At 41.5% G+C, this 16,966-nt stretch overlaps 1 protein-coding gene across 4 annotated transcripts in view; it reads left to right on the top strand.

Moving 5' to 3' along the window:
- Window positions 1–16,966, top strand: part of STK39 (serine/threonine kinase 39) — a 297,147-nt gene that overhangs the window by 64,533 nt on the left and 215,648 nt on the right. For all 4 annotated transcript variants that reach the window (XM_032880373.1, XM_032880371.1, XM_032880374.1 and 1 more), the window contains 3 exons: window positions 11,187–11,295; window positions 14,403–14,544; window positions 15,747–15,802. In XM_032880373.1, coding sequence (XP_032736264.1) covers window positions 11,187–11,295; window positions 14,403–14,544; window positions 15,747–15,802 — 307 coding nt within the window. The remainder of the gene's footprint in view (window positions 1–11,186; window positions 11,296–14,402; window positions 14,545–15,746; window positions 15,803–16,966) is intronic.

Below are 16,966 nucleotides of genomic sequence, written 5' to 3'. Positions count from 1 at the left end.
CACCTTACTTGACTTTATGGTTTTTAGACTTTAGCCATAGCCTTCTCAATGTTTTTTTCTCTAGACTTGAGTTCTCATATTTTTAGTCTGTGTTTGGTACCAGTCACAGAAAACTGTAGTATTTTCTCATTCCTTCATAAACATCAGCACAGCCAAAACTTTGTTTAATTCCCAGGGGCAGGAGTGCTGTGTGTGTAGGAGAATCCTTGGCCTTGGGGCCACACGAAGTGCTTGTTTCCTCAAGGAAGAAAAAAAATGGCAAAAAAAAAAAAGACCAGTTAAGTGATTTCAGTATAAAACAATATATAATGATCATTACAGTGTTTTAACATACAACAGGTGACAAATGTGAGCAAAATCATTTCAACAAACAATGGCTACACATGGTTGCTGAAACTTGTGATAGAAGGAAAATGGCTTCCTGGGTCAGAGGGCCTGTGTTCTTCATGTGGATCATGGTCTTGAGAGGAGTTGGTTTCACCTTTGGCCCTTTGTATCCTCATTTGTTCAATAAGGAATGCTACTTGATGGCAAAACTTTTTTCAGCCCCAAAGTTCTATGGTTCTGAGTATTTATTTATTTATTTATTTTTTTAAAAAAGATTTTATTTATTGATTTGACAGAGAGAGATCACAAGTAGACAGAGAGGCAGGCAGAGAGATAGAGAGAGAGAGAGGGAAGCAGGCTCCCTGCTGAGCAGAGAGCCCGATGCGGGACTCGATCCCAGGACCCTGAGATCATGACCTGAGCCGAAGGCAGCGGCTTAACCCACTGAGCCACCCAGGCACTCAGTTCTGAGTATTTAAAAAATTAATTCTTAAATGAAATTCCTTTTAATAATCTCTTGAACAAAAACACTGATTGGTAGCAAATTATGCTTCACAATTCAGGAGAGGATCCAGTCACTCCAGTATTAGAGTGTAGCAATGACAATCCAGTATAAATGCATACATTTAGGTACTCAGTGTGTCATCTGCCTACCCCATGTACATAACGAAAGAGTTTCTGTCTCCAGCTGGAAAAAATCTGACATCTGCCCTTCGCTTTCTATATCATCTTTATAAGGATATTTTGCTGTGTTTCACCAACTGTGTTTGTAGATAACTCAAGAGTTTACTTCCCTCAGAACAAAGCCACTGCCTTTGCTTTTTGCTACAGTGTTATTTTATTATTTATTTCTCTTGACCTGCTGTTCCCTCTCTAGTCATCTCTCCCTTTCTTCATACTTTCCTTCCTTGTGATTAGAGGAACCAAATTAGCTGTGATTTGTAGGTTATTTTGGAGAATAAAGCTCTAGGTATTTATTTTACCTAATGGTCATTTGGGAGAATAGTTTAATTATCTCCTAATAGTTTCATTATCTGACATAGGCTTCTCTTATACTTTTAAAATTAAACTATAATATATGGGGACCTCTGAGGACTTATTTTCGCTAGCAGGGTTCCCCCCTTTTAATTGAGTTTTAAAAAATTTTAAAAACATTTTTTGTATTGTTTTTCCTAATCTCTGTAATTGTGTTGATACTTTTGTAAGCCTTGTTTATTGTAGAAAACAATTATACCAGGTTGAGGATGTCAACTTAAAAAGCTGTAAGCTATAATGTGTGTTCTCATTATTATAGAAATGAAAATATTTTTCCATGCTTTTTGAACAAAAGAATTTTCTAATCAGTAAATTAATTATTCATATCCAGCTCATTTATCATATATGGTAACAAATAGCATTTGGCTGTTTCTCATAGGGTCTTTTATACCAAGGGTATAGCATTTAAATATAAGCCAACTTCACGGACTGTGATATTATTTTGAGCATTTCAGGTGACAAACATTAAATTTCGTACTGCTGTGTTTGTCCCTTGCCACTAATTTTTTTTGACATATTTTTATTTATTTATTTGACAGAGAGCCACTAATTATTTTTGTAGAATTTGTTGTTTGTGTTTAACAAAGTATAGTCCAACTGAAGGCAGAATTAGGAATGGGAAATTTTTAGACATTTTGAAGACATACATTTTTAAGAAATTAGAGAAAGGCTGTTATGTATGCAAAACTATTTTTACAGCTCTAAAGTTACATTAGCTGGGAATATGTATGATTTGATCACAGGAAACATTTTTCATTTTGGAACCTCAAACTTAAAAGTCATAGTGGATTCGGATAATAAATGGCACTAATTGAATTTACTTTTCAGTGTTTTTATACATTTGTTAGAAATGGCTTCCTAAAATAGTTAACACCTTACTTTTTTCCCAAAGAGTAAGCAGAAATGAATATTGCAGGGACACACGTTTCTGGCCTACGTGTTCAGTAACAAAGAGACCCAGCACATACTCATTTTCAGAGTAGGAGAAAATGGGGAAAAACACGCCGATATCGCATACGACTTCAGTTACATATTGTTTACTTTTTTACACCTCACTTTTGCCGTGCACATGGACTTCTGGAAAATGTTGTTGGCCTGGGCTGAGACAGATGATTTTGTTCTTTCCTCTGTTATCTTCTTTATTTTGGTTTGGTTATTTCCACAATTAATTAGCTGCTGTGGAAACAGAAGGACTGTGGAATCCTGGGGGAGAAGGTCAGAGAGTGTCTGGCAGGGCTCCCCCTGCCCCTGCAGAAGGACTGTTCCCTGGCAGAGACCCAGACTGGTGACAGTAGTCGTGCCCCTCCCCCCAGCTCCCCGCCCCCGGTGTGGGACAGGGGACGCCACAGAAAATAAAAAGACATGTTTGACCTCACATTCTCATCCTTGGGTGATGAAGCCAAATAGAGCAGCTGTGCTGAGAGTTGGCCTGGAGGTTTCCAGCAACATCCGTTGGCTGACGAGAAAATTTCTTCCTCTTTCTGTTTTTAATGAAGTCTTCAACTTTACTTTTTCCAGGGCTCCCAATTGTAGTCAATTAAAAGACCAAATAGCAGTTATTGATAGCTGCATCTGATTCGGATCCCAGGAGGGCCAACGGGAGATCTTCCAGAGCCCATAGGGCATCCTCATTCCCGTTTGCTGAAGAACTTTGCAGCCAACTCTGGAAGAAATTGGCTCCTCCCCATTTGGGTTTTTCCTATAGAATTTCAGCATCACATTTTTATTCTCTGAGTTCTTTTCCCCTCCTTGTTTCTTTTGAAGAAAAGAAATGGACCACTGGCTTCTTACACTTCCCAGCAAGATTCTTCCATTTCCTTTGGACAGTTTTTGGGGAATGCCCATCTTTGTGACATCATCACCAAGCCATAGGCCCTGGGATGTACGCTCTATTCCGTCAGCAAACTGACACTTACCCATTGTGATTGCCCTGCTGATTTCGAGACATTTTCCTGCCCTCCAACTCCCATGACACTCTATCTACCTTTTACAACTGCTCTCTCTAGTTTTAAATACTTCTCTATGTATGCTGATTAAGGTTCTCACGAATTTAGGCTCCCCTTTTCCTATTTTTTAATGATATTTCCTCATCTTCTAAATATCTAGACTTTCCATTTCTTTTCTTTTTTTTTTTTTTTAAATTTTATTTATTTATTTGACAGACAGAGATCACAAGTAGGCAGAGAGGCAGGCAGGGACAGAGAGAGGAGGAAGCAGGCTCCCTGCTGAGCAGAGAGCCCCATGCGCACGCGGGGCTTGATTCCGGGATCCTGAGATCATGACCTGAGCAGAAGGCAGGGGCTTTAACCCACTGAGCCACCCAGGCGCCCCTAGACTTCCCATTTCTAATCCTGCCTTCAATGGACTGTACTTGGATAAACTCATACCAAGTCATAGGAAAGCAACTGCAAAACTAAATGGCAAGGAACATTGGTTGATTCGTTGGTAAGGTGTATAAGTCGAAATATTTGACTTCTTCTGTCTTGAGGAGGTTTCTCCCACTTGATAATCTTATTCCAAAAGAGGCAAGAGTTTGCTGCACATAAGATGTATAATTTGTTTATAATTAAAATGCCTCCTAATGACATTTTTGGGATTGAAAATGACAGTCCAGAGAAATCCATCTCTCTTATAAGAACTTTATCAATCTTCCATTTCGTGGCTGACATTTGGTATCATTGAGGCTTATGGTTTTGGTTTTAATTCTGCCACTTACAGTATTGGGCTATTTATGAATAGGGATTAGGTTACCCTTCATTATGATGCTGATGTTGTGGAATTGCAAGCTGAGAATAACTTTCTAAAAGTGTGTGTTTTTTTTTTAAAGATTTTATTTTATTTATTTATTTTGACAGAGATCACAAGTAGGCAGAGAGGCAGGCAGAGAGAGAGGGGGGAAACAGGCTCCCTGCTGAACAGAGAGCCTGATGTGGGGATCGATCCCAGGACCCCGGGATCATGACCTGAGCCGAAGGCAGAGGCTTAACCCACTGAGCCACCCAGGCGCCCCACTGAAAGTGTTTTTATTTAATACAATTATCCTCATCATTAAAGAATTCTTTAAATGCCAGCAGGATGTTGCATACACTTTAAAGATGTATCTGGTTATCTCTTGCATTTGGAAATTTGTGTTACATACAGTAGTATTTATAAATCACACATTTTTTCCTTTTTAGATTAAGTTTCAGCGTGGCTGTGTGCCTTTCTCTCAGCGTATCATTGAAGGAATGACGCATCTCTCAGCCCTGAGCTCTAAAGCAATGGTTCTCAACTTTGGCCAAACATTAGACTCACCTGGGAGCTTTTGAAAGATTTTACTCCCTTTACTCCCAGCCTATTATCCTAAACCAATTTATACCAGCATCTCTGGGGCTAGGATCCACTGTTTTTTTTTTTTTTTTTTTTTTTTAAAGCTTCCCAGGTGACTTCAATGTGCAAGCAAGGTTGAAAACCACTGCTAGAGAATAAAGTTAGAAATGGCATCTCCTCAGATTTAACCACAAACGATGTTGAAGGTTGAGAGGTTTAATTCCTAACTAAAGCCCAGGAGGGTATTTTGCCACTGATATTAGATAAAAAAGAATCTATTTAGGATTTACATAAGCTGTGAAAATATGCTAATTTGGTTAAGTATAGTTGAATATTTTGAATTCAGAAGCCATTGAAACTGTTTCCTTTCCCTAATGAAATTTCTTTCCTGTCAGTGCTTTGTGAATCTCTCCTGATGTTAGGGACAAAAGAAACTAGGCTTGAACTTTTCCTCATTCTTAGCTCTCCAAACTCTTTTCTATGCTCTGTGATTTTTAATTTTTATTTTTTAAAGATTTTATTTGTTAAGTAATCGCTACACCCCCGGTGTGGGGCTGGAACTTATGACTCTGAGATCAAGAGTTGCAGGGTCTTCCGACCTAACCAGCCAGGCAGCCCTGTGCCTTGTGTTTTGAACCTTTTGCATAAGGGTATGTTTAGACTTCTTATCCCAGAAGGGTTTGAGACGGTGTACCATCATCGCACCTGAAGTATGACAGGGTGGGATAAATTTAATACAGGGTGAAATACTTAGGAGAACCCCAGGTGGAGACAACGTAGAGTCAGAAATAAAGCCACAAGTTCATGGCCCAGTGACAGGTACACACGTTGCAGAAGCTCTTAGAGCCAGCAGGATGCAGAGGTGCCTTCTGTGATGTTTCCGTAGGAAAAGGTGAGCGCTACTGCCCATGGCTGTCTCTGCCACTTTGAATCTTAGTAACTGAGGACACTTGAGAGAAGTGATCCTGTCACCCTCGAAGAGGGGACTGAGACGCGGAGAGCCTGGCTTTTAGCGTTTGTGTTACATGGTAGGCATTTTGCATAGCTCTCATTTCACTTCTTTCACAAAAATCCCATGCAAATGTCATTAGTAATTTCCTCTTACTAAAGGAGGCTGCTGTTCAAGGCTACGGGATAACCTGTGCTGGTAATGGGGCTGGCCAGTGGCTCAGCCACACTTCCCAGCCAGCCTTCCTGGTCTTTGAGTGTAGCCCTTCTTTAAGTGGCTTCTGCTGGGTCCCACCCCTGTTAATCCCAGCTCTTGTTTGTCCTCTACTATTTGTAGGAGAAACTTTTTAAAAAGGTTTTTTTTTGGTGGTGGTAAGGGGAACAGAGGCCGTATAGAAGTATTAGAAAATACCCACCAACATATTTAAGCGCACTTTATTTTCACTTCTTCGGTGTTTGTTTTTTTTCGGTAGTTTTTTTTTTTTTTTTCCTCCCAAGCAATCTGATTTCCAGGATATTCTGTGGTAGGAAACTCTGTGTTGTTTGTGTCTCTGCGCCCCACCCCCCAGCCTCCCAAGCCTGGGGTATCCCACACGAGAGGCCTATGGCATGCCCAGGTCGGGCAAATTTGGCCCAGCTGGCCCAGCAGCGGTGTGTGGGTGTCCCTGGTGGATCTGTCTTCTGCCCATTCGGCTCCCAGTGGAGGGATGCTGCTGTGGCTGCCGCTTGAGTTCTGGCAGATGGGAAGGACTTTTTCTTGCTCTCCCGTTTTAGGCCCGTTTTCCCACTCCTGTGAAATTTCATTTGTGATGTGTTTCAGAAGAAGCTGCCTGAGCAGATCCAGCTTCTCATGGGGGAGATTAAATCCTGAGTCCTAGCTCGGTTGGGCACTTGTGTGTCTGTCTTACTTCACGAGACTTCTGAGGGGGAGTGACTGTGTTCTAGTCCTTGACTGTAGTTTTGGCAAATGTGTTGCCTGGACTGCAGAGTTCTTTTAAGTTCTTCTGACTTTGACCTCACATCTTTCTCTCCCTTTGAATTTTTACCCTTTCCAGTAGTTGTGAAATTCAAACCGCTTTAATAAGAGTCTCTCTTCTTTCTGTCTTTGCTTCCTACCCCATTCTTTGGTCACACACAGCTAGGTGGTGTCTCTGGGCTTAGTTCCCCGACTCTGGCGGCGACCCCATCACCTTCTCAGCCACCAATGGAGATCCTTCCTTTCGTGCGCCCTCCAACAAAGTGGGGAATTTACATTTACAGGAGAAACTTGTTTTTTGGTCAGCGTTCTACAATACTCTGCCACTCAGAGTCTGGTTTTTGGACCTAAAGGGTCAGTATTGTTCGCTGATAGAAATGCAGAATCTCAGGCCCCACCCCAGACTGACTGGGTCAGAATCTGCATTTTCACACAGCCCCAGGTGATCAATGTTCACATTCAAGTTTGAGAAGCATTGCTCCAAATCTCGCATCTGCGGATTATGTCCTAGTTAAAGAAATAGAATAACAGAACCCATTTGTTCTGTAGAAAGAATTGGATAAATCTTTTTTTTTTTTTTAAATCATACCCATTTATTCATCTTTGGGCAATACTTTTGTCATTTTTAGAGATAGGGAGAAATGAATATGTTTGGAAATAGATGGCTCTGCCTATGTTGTGAGAGTGAAGTTAAGGCATTGGAAAAAGCTTGGATAATTTCACTGATAAGACTGTTACCAAGGAAGGATTCAAATAGCACGTATCATTATTATTTTGAAAAGAAATGGAAAATGTAGTTCTGTGGAAAGAACATTTAGTTCAAGAAATATTTCTATTTTCAAAATATAAAATATAAAAAATAATATGCATATGCTGTTAATCAACTCAGGCTGCTATAAGAAAAATTCCGGGGCACCTGGGTGGCTCAGTGGGTTAAAACCTCTGCCTTCGGCTTGGGTCGTGATCTCAGGGTCTTGGGATCAAGCCCCACATCGGGCTCTCTGCTCCGCGGGGAGCCTGCTTCCTCCTCTCTCTTTGCCTGCCTCTCTGCCTACTTGTGATCTCTGTCTATCAAATAAATAAATAAAATCTTAAAAAAAAAAAAAAGAAAAAAAAATTCCGTAGATCTGGTGGCTTATAAACAGCAGAAATGTATTTCTCACAGTTCTGGAGGCTGGAAGTCCAAGATCAGGATGCTGGCATGGTCTGGTGGGGGACTTCTTCCGGCATAGACTTCTCTTTGCTTCTTTGTGTGGCAGAAAGAGCAAGCTCATTCCTTGGGATCTCCTTTATAATGGCACAAATCTCATTCATGAGGGCTCCATCATTAAGACCCAGTCACCTCTCAAAGGCCCCATTTCGTCATACCATCAGCTTACAGAATTTGCAGGGTCATGAACATTCAGACCATAGTGGAGATATAAATATATACAGTAAAAATTTGCATCTCTCTATAAGACTGCTAAACAAAAGGCTTATATATAAACTGAAGTAAAGGTTAGATAGGCAGGTAGAACACCTTGTTCTTTCTTCTTTAAGTGTATTTCTACACTGTTTGTGAAAACGCTATTTATCATGGGGGTTCAGTGATTGCACAGGTCATACGCTGAGGCAGAGTGGCTGGGCTGTCTCCCTAAGGTAGGTTCCATCTTGGCTTTAAGCATTAGAGGTTCTACTGCATGGAGAGGCTTGTGCAGGAAATTAGATCGTGTAGAGCTGGGGGACATGGACCCCCTGCCCAGGCAGTGAAGAGGGACAGTGAGGGTGCATGGAAGGAGAATGTGGGTTAAGGGTGGTCAGACCTATGCAATTCTGGTCTGAGGTTTCCCACCTCTTCTTCCATCTGCTCTTATGTTGCTCCTTAGGCTATATTAAAAGGGGCAGCATCTATGTCCCCCACCTCCTTTTTAAAAAAGATTTTATTTATTTATTTGAAAGAGAGAGAGAGAGAGAGCATGCAAGTCCGAGCAGGGGGAGGGGCAGAGGGAGAGGCGTACTCCCCTCTGAGCAGGGAGCCTGACTTGGGGCTCAGTCCCAGAGTCCTGAGATCATGACCTGAGCTGAAGGCAGATGCTTAACTGACTGAGCCTCCCAGGTGCTCCTGTATCCCTCTCCCCTTTTTTCTTTTAAATCCTCAGGACCTGTAAATGTCCAGCTGGTACCTCTTTGACTCCAAATTTCAAAGTATTAGAATTTGATAAGTTGTATCCACAGGTTACTTAAAGAGTTTCTTCCTAGGTTAATTAAAATAGCTTTTTTCTCTCTCTCTCCCTGCCTCTATCCATCCCCCCCCTGTTCTTCCTTTTCCCCTCTGTCCCCCAACCCTGCACACCAGTGCTCCCACACATAGACATGTGTACCCTCTCCCCCACCCCCAACACACACACACACACAGTTTGCTCACTGCAATGTTGGAGACCTGATACTCTGGGTAGAAAGTGATACCAGCCATCTACATGGAAAGCATGTGAAAACCTGTTTTTCCAGACTCTGCCCCAATTTTGCTTCCGTGCAGAAGAATTTTCTTTCATATAGGCACTGATTATTCATTGGTTATTTATTGTTCATTTTGATTAATGATTTAACAGTTTGGAGTTAGAAAACTAGACAAGCATTCATTTGCATTGGATGTAAAATGGTGAGAGGGCAGAGCACCCATACTTTCAGGAAACATTGTCTTTTCTGTGAGCAAGGGGGGCATCTGTGTAGAGAGGCCCCTAACTAATGCTTCAGGCCTCCCAAGTGAACTGTCCATCCCCACAGTGAGCAGCTGGTAGTGACTTCAGCTAGGACTGGTCTGAGCATTGTTCCATTTCTCCTTCAGAGGCGTCTTGTGGTATCAAAACCTAACACCAGAGGGGTGCCTGGGTGGCTCAGAGGGTTAAGGCCTCTGCCTTCAGCTCGGGTCGTGATCCCAGGATCCTGGAATCGAGCCCCGCATCGGGCTCTCTGCTCGACGGGGAGCCTGCTTCCTCCTCTCTCTCTCTACCTGCCTCTCTGCCTACTTGTGATCTCTGCCTGTCAAATAAATAAATAAAATCTTTAAAAAAAACAAAAAAAACCCCAAAAACCTAACACCAGAAACAGATGGAAACTGGCCCTCAGGTTTCAGCTCTTGTTCAAAGGACAGGAGTAGATGACTTGAAAAGTGTCAGACTGAGAAAACCTGTAATTAGTTAAATTAGGGAAATGATGAAGGGAAAGTGTTGCTATATAATGAAGATGGAAAACTTAGTGATTCTCTTCTTTATTTGTCCTTGGTAAAAGGCACTTGTAACACATATACAAACCTTAGTATATATGTTTATATACATCATGGTATTTTGGCCAAGTTATCTGACATCTAGGGTCTTGGCTATTTGAATATCAAGTAGAACTGGATATGCAAAGATCGCAGCTCCAGTTGGAATATTCTGGCCAGGAAATTAGAAGTGAATTCAAAGTTAACTAGATGCTCATTATTGAAAATATCTGTAAGATGCATAAATACTTTTCTTTCATCATAAATACATAATAGCATAAATAAGTTTTCTTTGATGACATGTCATTTTTTGTGGCTTTTGGACAGCACCTTGAAAGCCAGTTATGCTGGTCTGGTGCCTTTGATTGAGGGTAAGCATTTGACTGAAGCTTTATAGGAGAAATCTGGCAATAACTTAAAATGACACATCAAAACCAAGGGGAACTTGAGTATCTCAGGAAAATGTGGTTTATTGAAGTAGCCTATTTGTGTGATTTCAGAACTTTCTTGTTTTATGTCTCTGTATGAAAGTTTATTTCTCTTTAGTAGTAGTGTTTCCTGCACTGTGACACACGAAGCATTATTTAACTGCATTGTTAATATGGATTCAACTATGACAATTTATCTACTACAGGACTTCTCAGAGCCTTTGACAGTACCAATATTCCCTGTGGCCGTTTTAGAGTGGGATGTAGGACTTGACATTTCCCAAGCTTCTCACTTTGCAGGTCTCCTTCCCTTTTTTTTTTTTTTTTCTTGATGGACTATCAACCATGAAATGCACTTTGGAAAATTATGCTCTAGCATTTTCATATGTATTTGCTCATTTGCAACATTACAGCAGGCCTGAGAGATAGAAATAGTTTTGGATGAGGGAGGAGCTAAGGCCCACAGGAGTTGAGGCTGGCCGTGGGACCCAGTCCTTAAGGACTCACTGGGTCTTTTCTCTCTCCTTCGAGGCCTTCAGTACAGGTAGGAGGTACTCAGTCCTATGTGGCAGGGCTCTCTGCCTCATAGTTGGGGGTGATCTGGGTGATAGGCCCAGATCTGAAGTTTCTCTGTCCTGTTCTGCAGGTCCACAGTGGCTCTCTGGTTTCTCGGTCCACAGGCTTCTATGATCTCCTGTGGAGGCCTGTCTCAATTCCAGCACATTGATGATGAGGGTGAATTCGTTAGTTCTCATGTAACTTTGTTGAGCTAGAGGGTTAGGCAGCTCCCCAGGTATGCTTTTAAGTAGGAAAGGTGCCCAGGTACTCAGGTGTGGTTTCCCTTCTCTTTTGTTTGCTGATTTTTACCCCATGGTACTATGTCATGTTTTTTGCTTTTTTGTTTTTTTGTTTTTTTTTATAGAAAGAAATTCAAGCCATGAGTCAGTGCAGCCATCCCAATGTAGTGACCTATTACACCTCTTTTGTGGTAAAAGATGAACTTTGGCTGGTCATGAAATTACTAAGTGGAGGTAAGTAGGTTTTGTTATTTGCTTGTTCTTGTTCTTTTTTTTCCTTTTGTGCGAGCCAGCCTATTGAATAAGACCTTAAATTTGGTCCCCTTCCTTTTGTATTTAAAAAGATTTGCTTGTTTATCATTTACCTAGAGAATAAAGCCCAGATTTCACTGCCTCGACTATCTGTGCCCTTTTACACCCGGACTTCGTGGTGTGGGGTGGGAGGACTCCCTAAGTACATTCTGCGGCTGCCATTTCCCCACCTCAGGGGCAAGGCTCCTCGGACCTAGATGTCTGTCCTTCCTTCTCCAGGGGCTGAAGTCTGAATAGGTCATGTGCTCTCTGCAGCCTCCCCACTCTCTTCAGAAATGTTAACCAGTTCTTCCTCTTTAAATTCTGTTTTTAATATCAGTCAAGCCCTACCATATCGCAGTGTAATGAATTCTTGTGGTGCTGTTCTTTCCGAGTCTGAGATGAGGGAACCGTTCTAGAGCTGGGCTCTCCAGTTTCTACCAGGCACGTGAGGTCCTCGAATCCTTGATGCGGGACTGGTGTTCCCGAGGCACCGATTTTCTATTCAATTTTAATCAGCTTCCATTTAAATAACTGCAGATGACCCGTGGCTGCGGTGTTGGATGTGCTGATTTAGATTAGATTGCCAACCGGCGGGGGAGCGTGAGTTCTCCTGTGCTTCTCAGTTCCTGCACCCGGCACCCAGTGGGGGCTCCATAAATATTGCTTCCGTTGAAATGGAGAAGAACTTTCTGCATGCTAACTTACTGACTTGTGGTGTTCTTCCGAAGTGGCACCATCTCCATCCTATATCTGCCTTTGAAAAGGCAGAGGAACTTTCCCTTTGGCCTCAGGTCACCGAAGTTATGAAAGCCACTGACAATTTACCTTACAAGGCACTTCGACATTCCCATATTTTTTCTTTTAATCTTTTAACCTCGCCATTTGATAGAGAATGGTAATGAGAACCATCAACTTTATTGAACACTTCCTCTCTGGCTAGATCCCATTCAAGGCAATTTACCTACCTCATTTCATTGAATCTGGACAGCATCTTTGAATGGTAGATGTCACCATCCCAGCCTTTCAGAAAGTTCCCCAAAGCTGAGGAGAGTTAGGCAGCTCGCCCGAGGTCACCTACATAGGAGTTGTTAGCACGGGAAAGAAGTGGTGCTGGGTCCTGTTGACTTAAAAGCTATGCGACGCTGCAAGAATTATCACCTTCATTTTACAGACACGGAAATGGAAGTTTAGAGAGCCCAAGTGGTTTTCTTTGTAACACCCAGCAAACCCCCACCTCTCACTCCTTCTGCATCTTTCCCAGACATGAAGTATGATTTAGGAGCAGAGGAGAACATTCTGCAGTGCCTGGATGAAGCCCAGACTGGTACTGCAGAATTTATATTGTAGAGCCCATTTTAATCTGCAGACCTAGTTCCAGGGAAGGCTGACTGGGGTGGAGAGGGGGCATCTTAATTTTTTTTTTTTTTTTAATTAAAAAAAAAAAACAACTCTTGGATCCAGCAGAGGCCCGGAACCAAGCAGACAAAAATGCTGTAATTGCCTTGGGTCTGCTAGTGCAGGTCTCCACAGGGAGCCTGGGAGATTGGCTTCCGGGTCTGTTCCCAGTCTTGTCAATCCTATTAGTCATTGTTTCCTTGAGTGCCTACTTTGGTTTTTAATTAAACATGAAAAAAAGAAATGAGGGGAAAAAAGAAAAAGGCCGCCAGTTAGAGCCAGACTGCGGTGTTTGAGTGTCTGGACTGCCCCTGGGGTCTGTGAGGCCCCTGTATTGGTAGGAAGATGACTTTCACTGAGCCTCTTCTTGCCGGGTAACAGCCCCCCACCCCACTCGGTGGAGACCAAGAAGTTCTGATGACCTGGGATTGTGGGCATCCCCAAGCTGAGGATTTTACTTCCTGTCTTTGTTTTGATCCCAATTAACCTTTTATAAGCTTGAAGATATCCCCTAGCCCCTTGCCTGAGGACTTGAAAGAAAATGTCATTGTCTTTTTAAAAGAATCCAATTCAGTCAGTCTCCCTGGGCTGTAGGTAAGAAGAACAGGTTTTAAACGGGTTCCCACAGGTCCCAGAGACCTGGGCAAATGTGGACTCTTGCTCATTTTTCTTTCAGCAGGCCAGGAACGTATACACACCTGGTAGGGTATATCCTCATGAGATAAAAATGAAACATTTTTTGGAAGTCTTGTTTTCTAGATTATTAACACATTTTAGGATCAATGAATAAGTAGATGCTTCTCTGAGGGGGAATATGCATTTGTTTTCTTTTACAATATTTTATCACATTAAATCTCTTAATGAGGGGCAGGCAGCTAGTCTAGTGTAGTAATACCCGATGGGGAAACTCAATTCTCTCAGTTAATCATAGGGAGCCTGCAGCCAAATTCAGGTCCTGAGGTAAGCCATTTGTTAACTCTTCAGAAATGTTGAATCCCCAGGTAATGATGGCTTTTAAAATGACCAGGAGGTTTGGAATATTAATTCATATGTGTTGAAACATGAACTCACAGTGCCAAGGATACTAATTTGTTTATGGTAAGAAAGTACTGTGTAGTTATTTCATTAGGAAAGTCAGCCCATTAGCCATCAAGTAAACGAAAATGAAGATCGCCTAGAGTCACGGAAAGGAAACTCCTGGTTATAAGACGGGGTCCAGCGGCAACATAGTTTTTTCCCCTCCCCTCCCACCTGTGTTCTAGATGTCCAGGAAGATCGGAACTTCTCCCTCTTGTTAGTTCATGGCTGTTTGCTCCCTTGACCTCTTCCTCCTTTGTTTTTCACTTCAAACATTTCGAACCCCATTTTGAGCCTGTCACCAGTTGTGTATGTGTAGGAGAAAGGAATTACCCTGAGGTGACCCTCAACAGTCTTGTGGCTCCTAACCCAGAATTCTTCTCACGTCGGGAATGTTCTCACAGACTTGGATATAGGGTTTCTGGTCTGGGGCCGTGATGAAGCCATATGCCTTGGGGGGAATTGTGTGAAATTAACAAACATTCTGACACTTCCACTTAATTTTCTGAATAGTGGAGCCCAATTTAGAAAGCTAACGAAGATGCTTACACAAAGTTTTCACTTCTTCTGTCTAGGCTCAATGTTGGATATCATAAAATACATCGTCAACAGAGGGGAACATAAGAATGGAGTTCTGGAAGAGGCAATAATAGCAACAATTCTTAAAGAGGTTTTGGAAGGCTTAGACTATCTACACAGAAATGGTCAGATTCACAGGTAGGATTTCTGCAAAGATATTTAAATTCAGCTGTTTGTATCTTTCGCTCTAGCTTGTAAAGGATATTAAGGAAACACGTGTTACAGGTAGGTATCAACATTATTTCCAAGTTATGCCGAATAGATGTGGAAAAAGTACTGAAGAAAGAAGCCGGTGAATACATTTTGATAAAATATATTAGTATCCTCAGGATTGGCTTATCTGCTCTCCCTGAAATAGAAGCAGAACATAAAAAGTACCGAGTGAACTCATTAAAAAAAATCAGTTAACATGCTCTTCTTGAAGTAGGATCAATTGAACAGGATAGCATCTCTGCCTTTCTAATGTAGGCAGAACTGTTCCAGACATTGTAATATGTTCATTACTTTTGGCATGGTGGTGTGAAGAAAGGAGGGGGAACTAATTTCATCTTCTTTTGTGCCATGAAATGCTAATTTCTTTCAATAGCCAGACAGCCAAGAATGTGAGTGTTTGATGTTTCAAAAGGGTTCCTGTTACTTGGGCCCTTAAGAATAGCTGCAAGTAAATAACCATATATTAGTAACACTGACATTGTAGTTCTTCTGCCTTGAGCACTATGTGGCTTATATGTTTAAGGATATCTGCCATGTGTTTCAGTAGTTAGAAAAAAAAATCTCCTTAGATATCAAACTTGTCAATTGTCATTTTTCTTTTGAAGTGTTAAGACTTTTGTATGGTAAAGAAATATAGAATATTGTAATTAATAATTTATAATGAGTATCTCCCCAAAGGAGAGACTGACCCAATCCATTGCTTAAGAAGCTGGTGGGATTAATTTGGAATTACACCACAGACATATTTGAGTGGAAGTAGAACAGCTTTACCTAGAATTATCAGCTTTAATTCTCTATAAAATGATAGCATGGTGAGTTAATGGGCTATCTCTAACTCTGTAACATAAAGAATGTACTCACTAGTGATTTAATTCAATTTGGATAATGATTCCATATAAAATATTTGTTACTAAAATCCTCACCATCTCCCAGGAGCAAACTATAAAATCACGATATATCCCTGTTACTCCAAAAATCTGTGATATAACTTTAATATTTATAAAATGTTAATTATGTTAAACAGCTACATTATATGTTACATTTTTAACTATCTCTGAATGAATTAATGCAATATAATGTCTGTATTCCATAATTCATTCTCCATTTTTTTTTTTTTCTTCTAACAGGGATTTGAAAGCCGGTAATATTCTTCTGGGTGAGGATGGCTCGGTGCAAATAGCAGGTAAAGCTGATATAAATAAAAATTCTTCTGACAGAAATATTACAGCTTTAAGGAATATCATTATTATCATTTCAAAGAATATCATTCATTATCATTCCAAATAAATAATGAGTGAATGAATAAATGAACAAATGAATAAATGCCTGTAATCTGTTTTAAGAATGCATCTGGGGGCACCTGGGTGGCTCAGTGGGTTAAAGCCTCTGTCTTCAGCTCAGGTCATGATCTCAGGGTCCTGGGATCGAGCCCCACATTGGGCTCTCTGCTCGGCAGGGAGCCTGCTTCCCCTCTCTCTCTCTGCCTGCCTCTCTCCCTACTTGTGATCTCTGTCTGTCAAATAAATAAATCTTTAAAAAAAAAAAAAAAAAGAATGTATCTGGGCTGCCCTGTTCAAGAATGTTTGGGTCTGGGGCAGAACATTTTTTCCTATTATTATTATTTTTTAAGAATTATTGATTTATTTTAGAGAGAGAGAGTGGGGGAGGGGCAGAGGGAAAGGAGAGAGAAACTCAAGCGGACTCCCCACTGAGTGTGGAGCCCACGAAGTGGGACTCAATCTCATGACGCAGAGATCATGACTTGAGCTAAAACCAAGAGTTGGACGCTTTACCAACTGAGCCACCGAGGCACCCCTCCTTTTTCTCTCTCTTATTTTGATAAATTTTGGCTAGATCATCCAATAAACAGTTATTTTAGAACACGGCCTTTTGATAAAGACAATTTTACTCTCAGTTGTATTTTTTCTACCTTTCACGTTGAATAAAGGTGATATTTATATGACTGCACGAAAAGCACTTTTGAGAATTTTTCTGACAAGTTTGAAAGTTAAAACACTGCACCTTCTATTAGTTTAAGCCCTCCGATTTCTGAAGAGGTGGCCGGAAGCATTGTGAGCCCTTAAAGCTTATGGGTTATTCTGGTCCTGCACCTGCACGTGCATGGCTGTCCACGGCAATCGGTGTGCAGGTGCGGTGTGTGTCTGTAGAGCGAACGCACCAGACAGGTAGCCTCTGTGTGCAGACCTTCTCATTGTGTTGTTGTGCCGAGAGTAACCGCAAAGGCCTGGGATAACCTGTAGCCATATCTGTATCGACTCTTGTTTCCCTCCATGGCCAGGTGGGCTTGCCTCCACCATCCTCTCAGCCATCTCTGCTTTTTGCATTT

This window comes from Lontra canadensis, unplaced genomic scaffold (assembly GCF_010015895.1).
Source record: "Lontra canadensis isolate GAN:19392208 unplaced genomic scaffold, GSC_riverotter_1.0 scaffold69, whole genome shotgun sequence".
In the NCBI taxonomy this organism is placed as follows: Eukaryota; Metazoa; Chordata; class Mammalia; order Carnivora; family Mustelidae; genus Lontra; species Lontra canadensis.
Note: the sequence above shows the minus strand (reverse complement) of the source record. Positions and strands in the feature narration are given on the sequence as shown.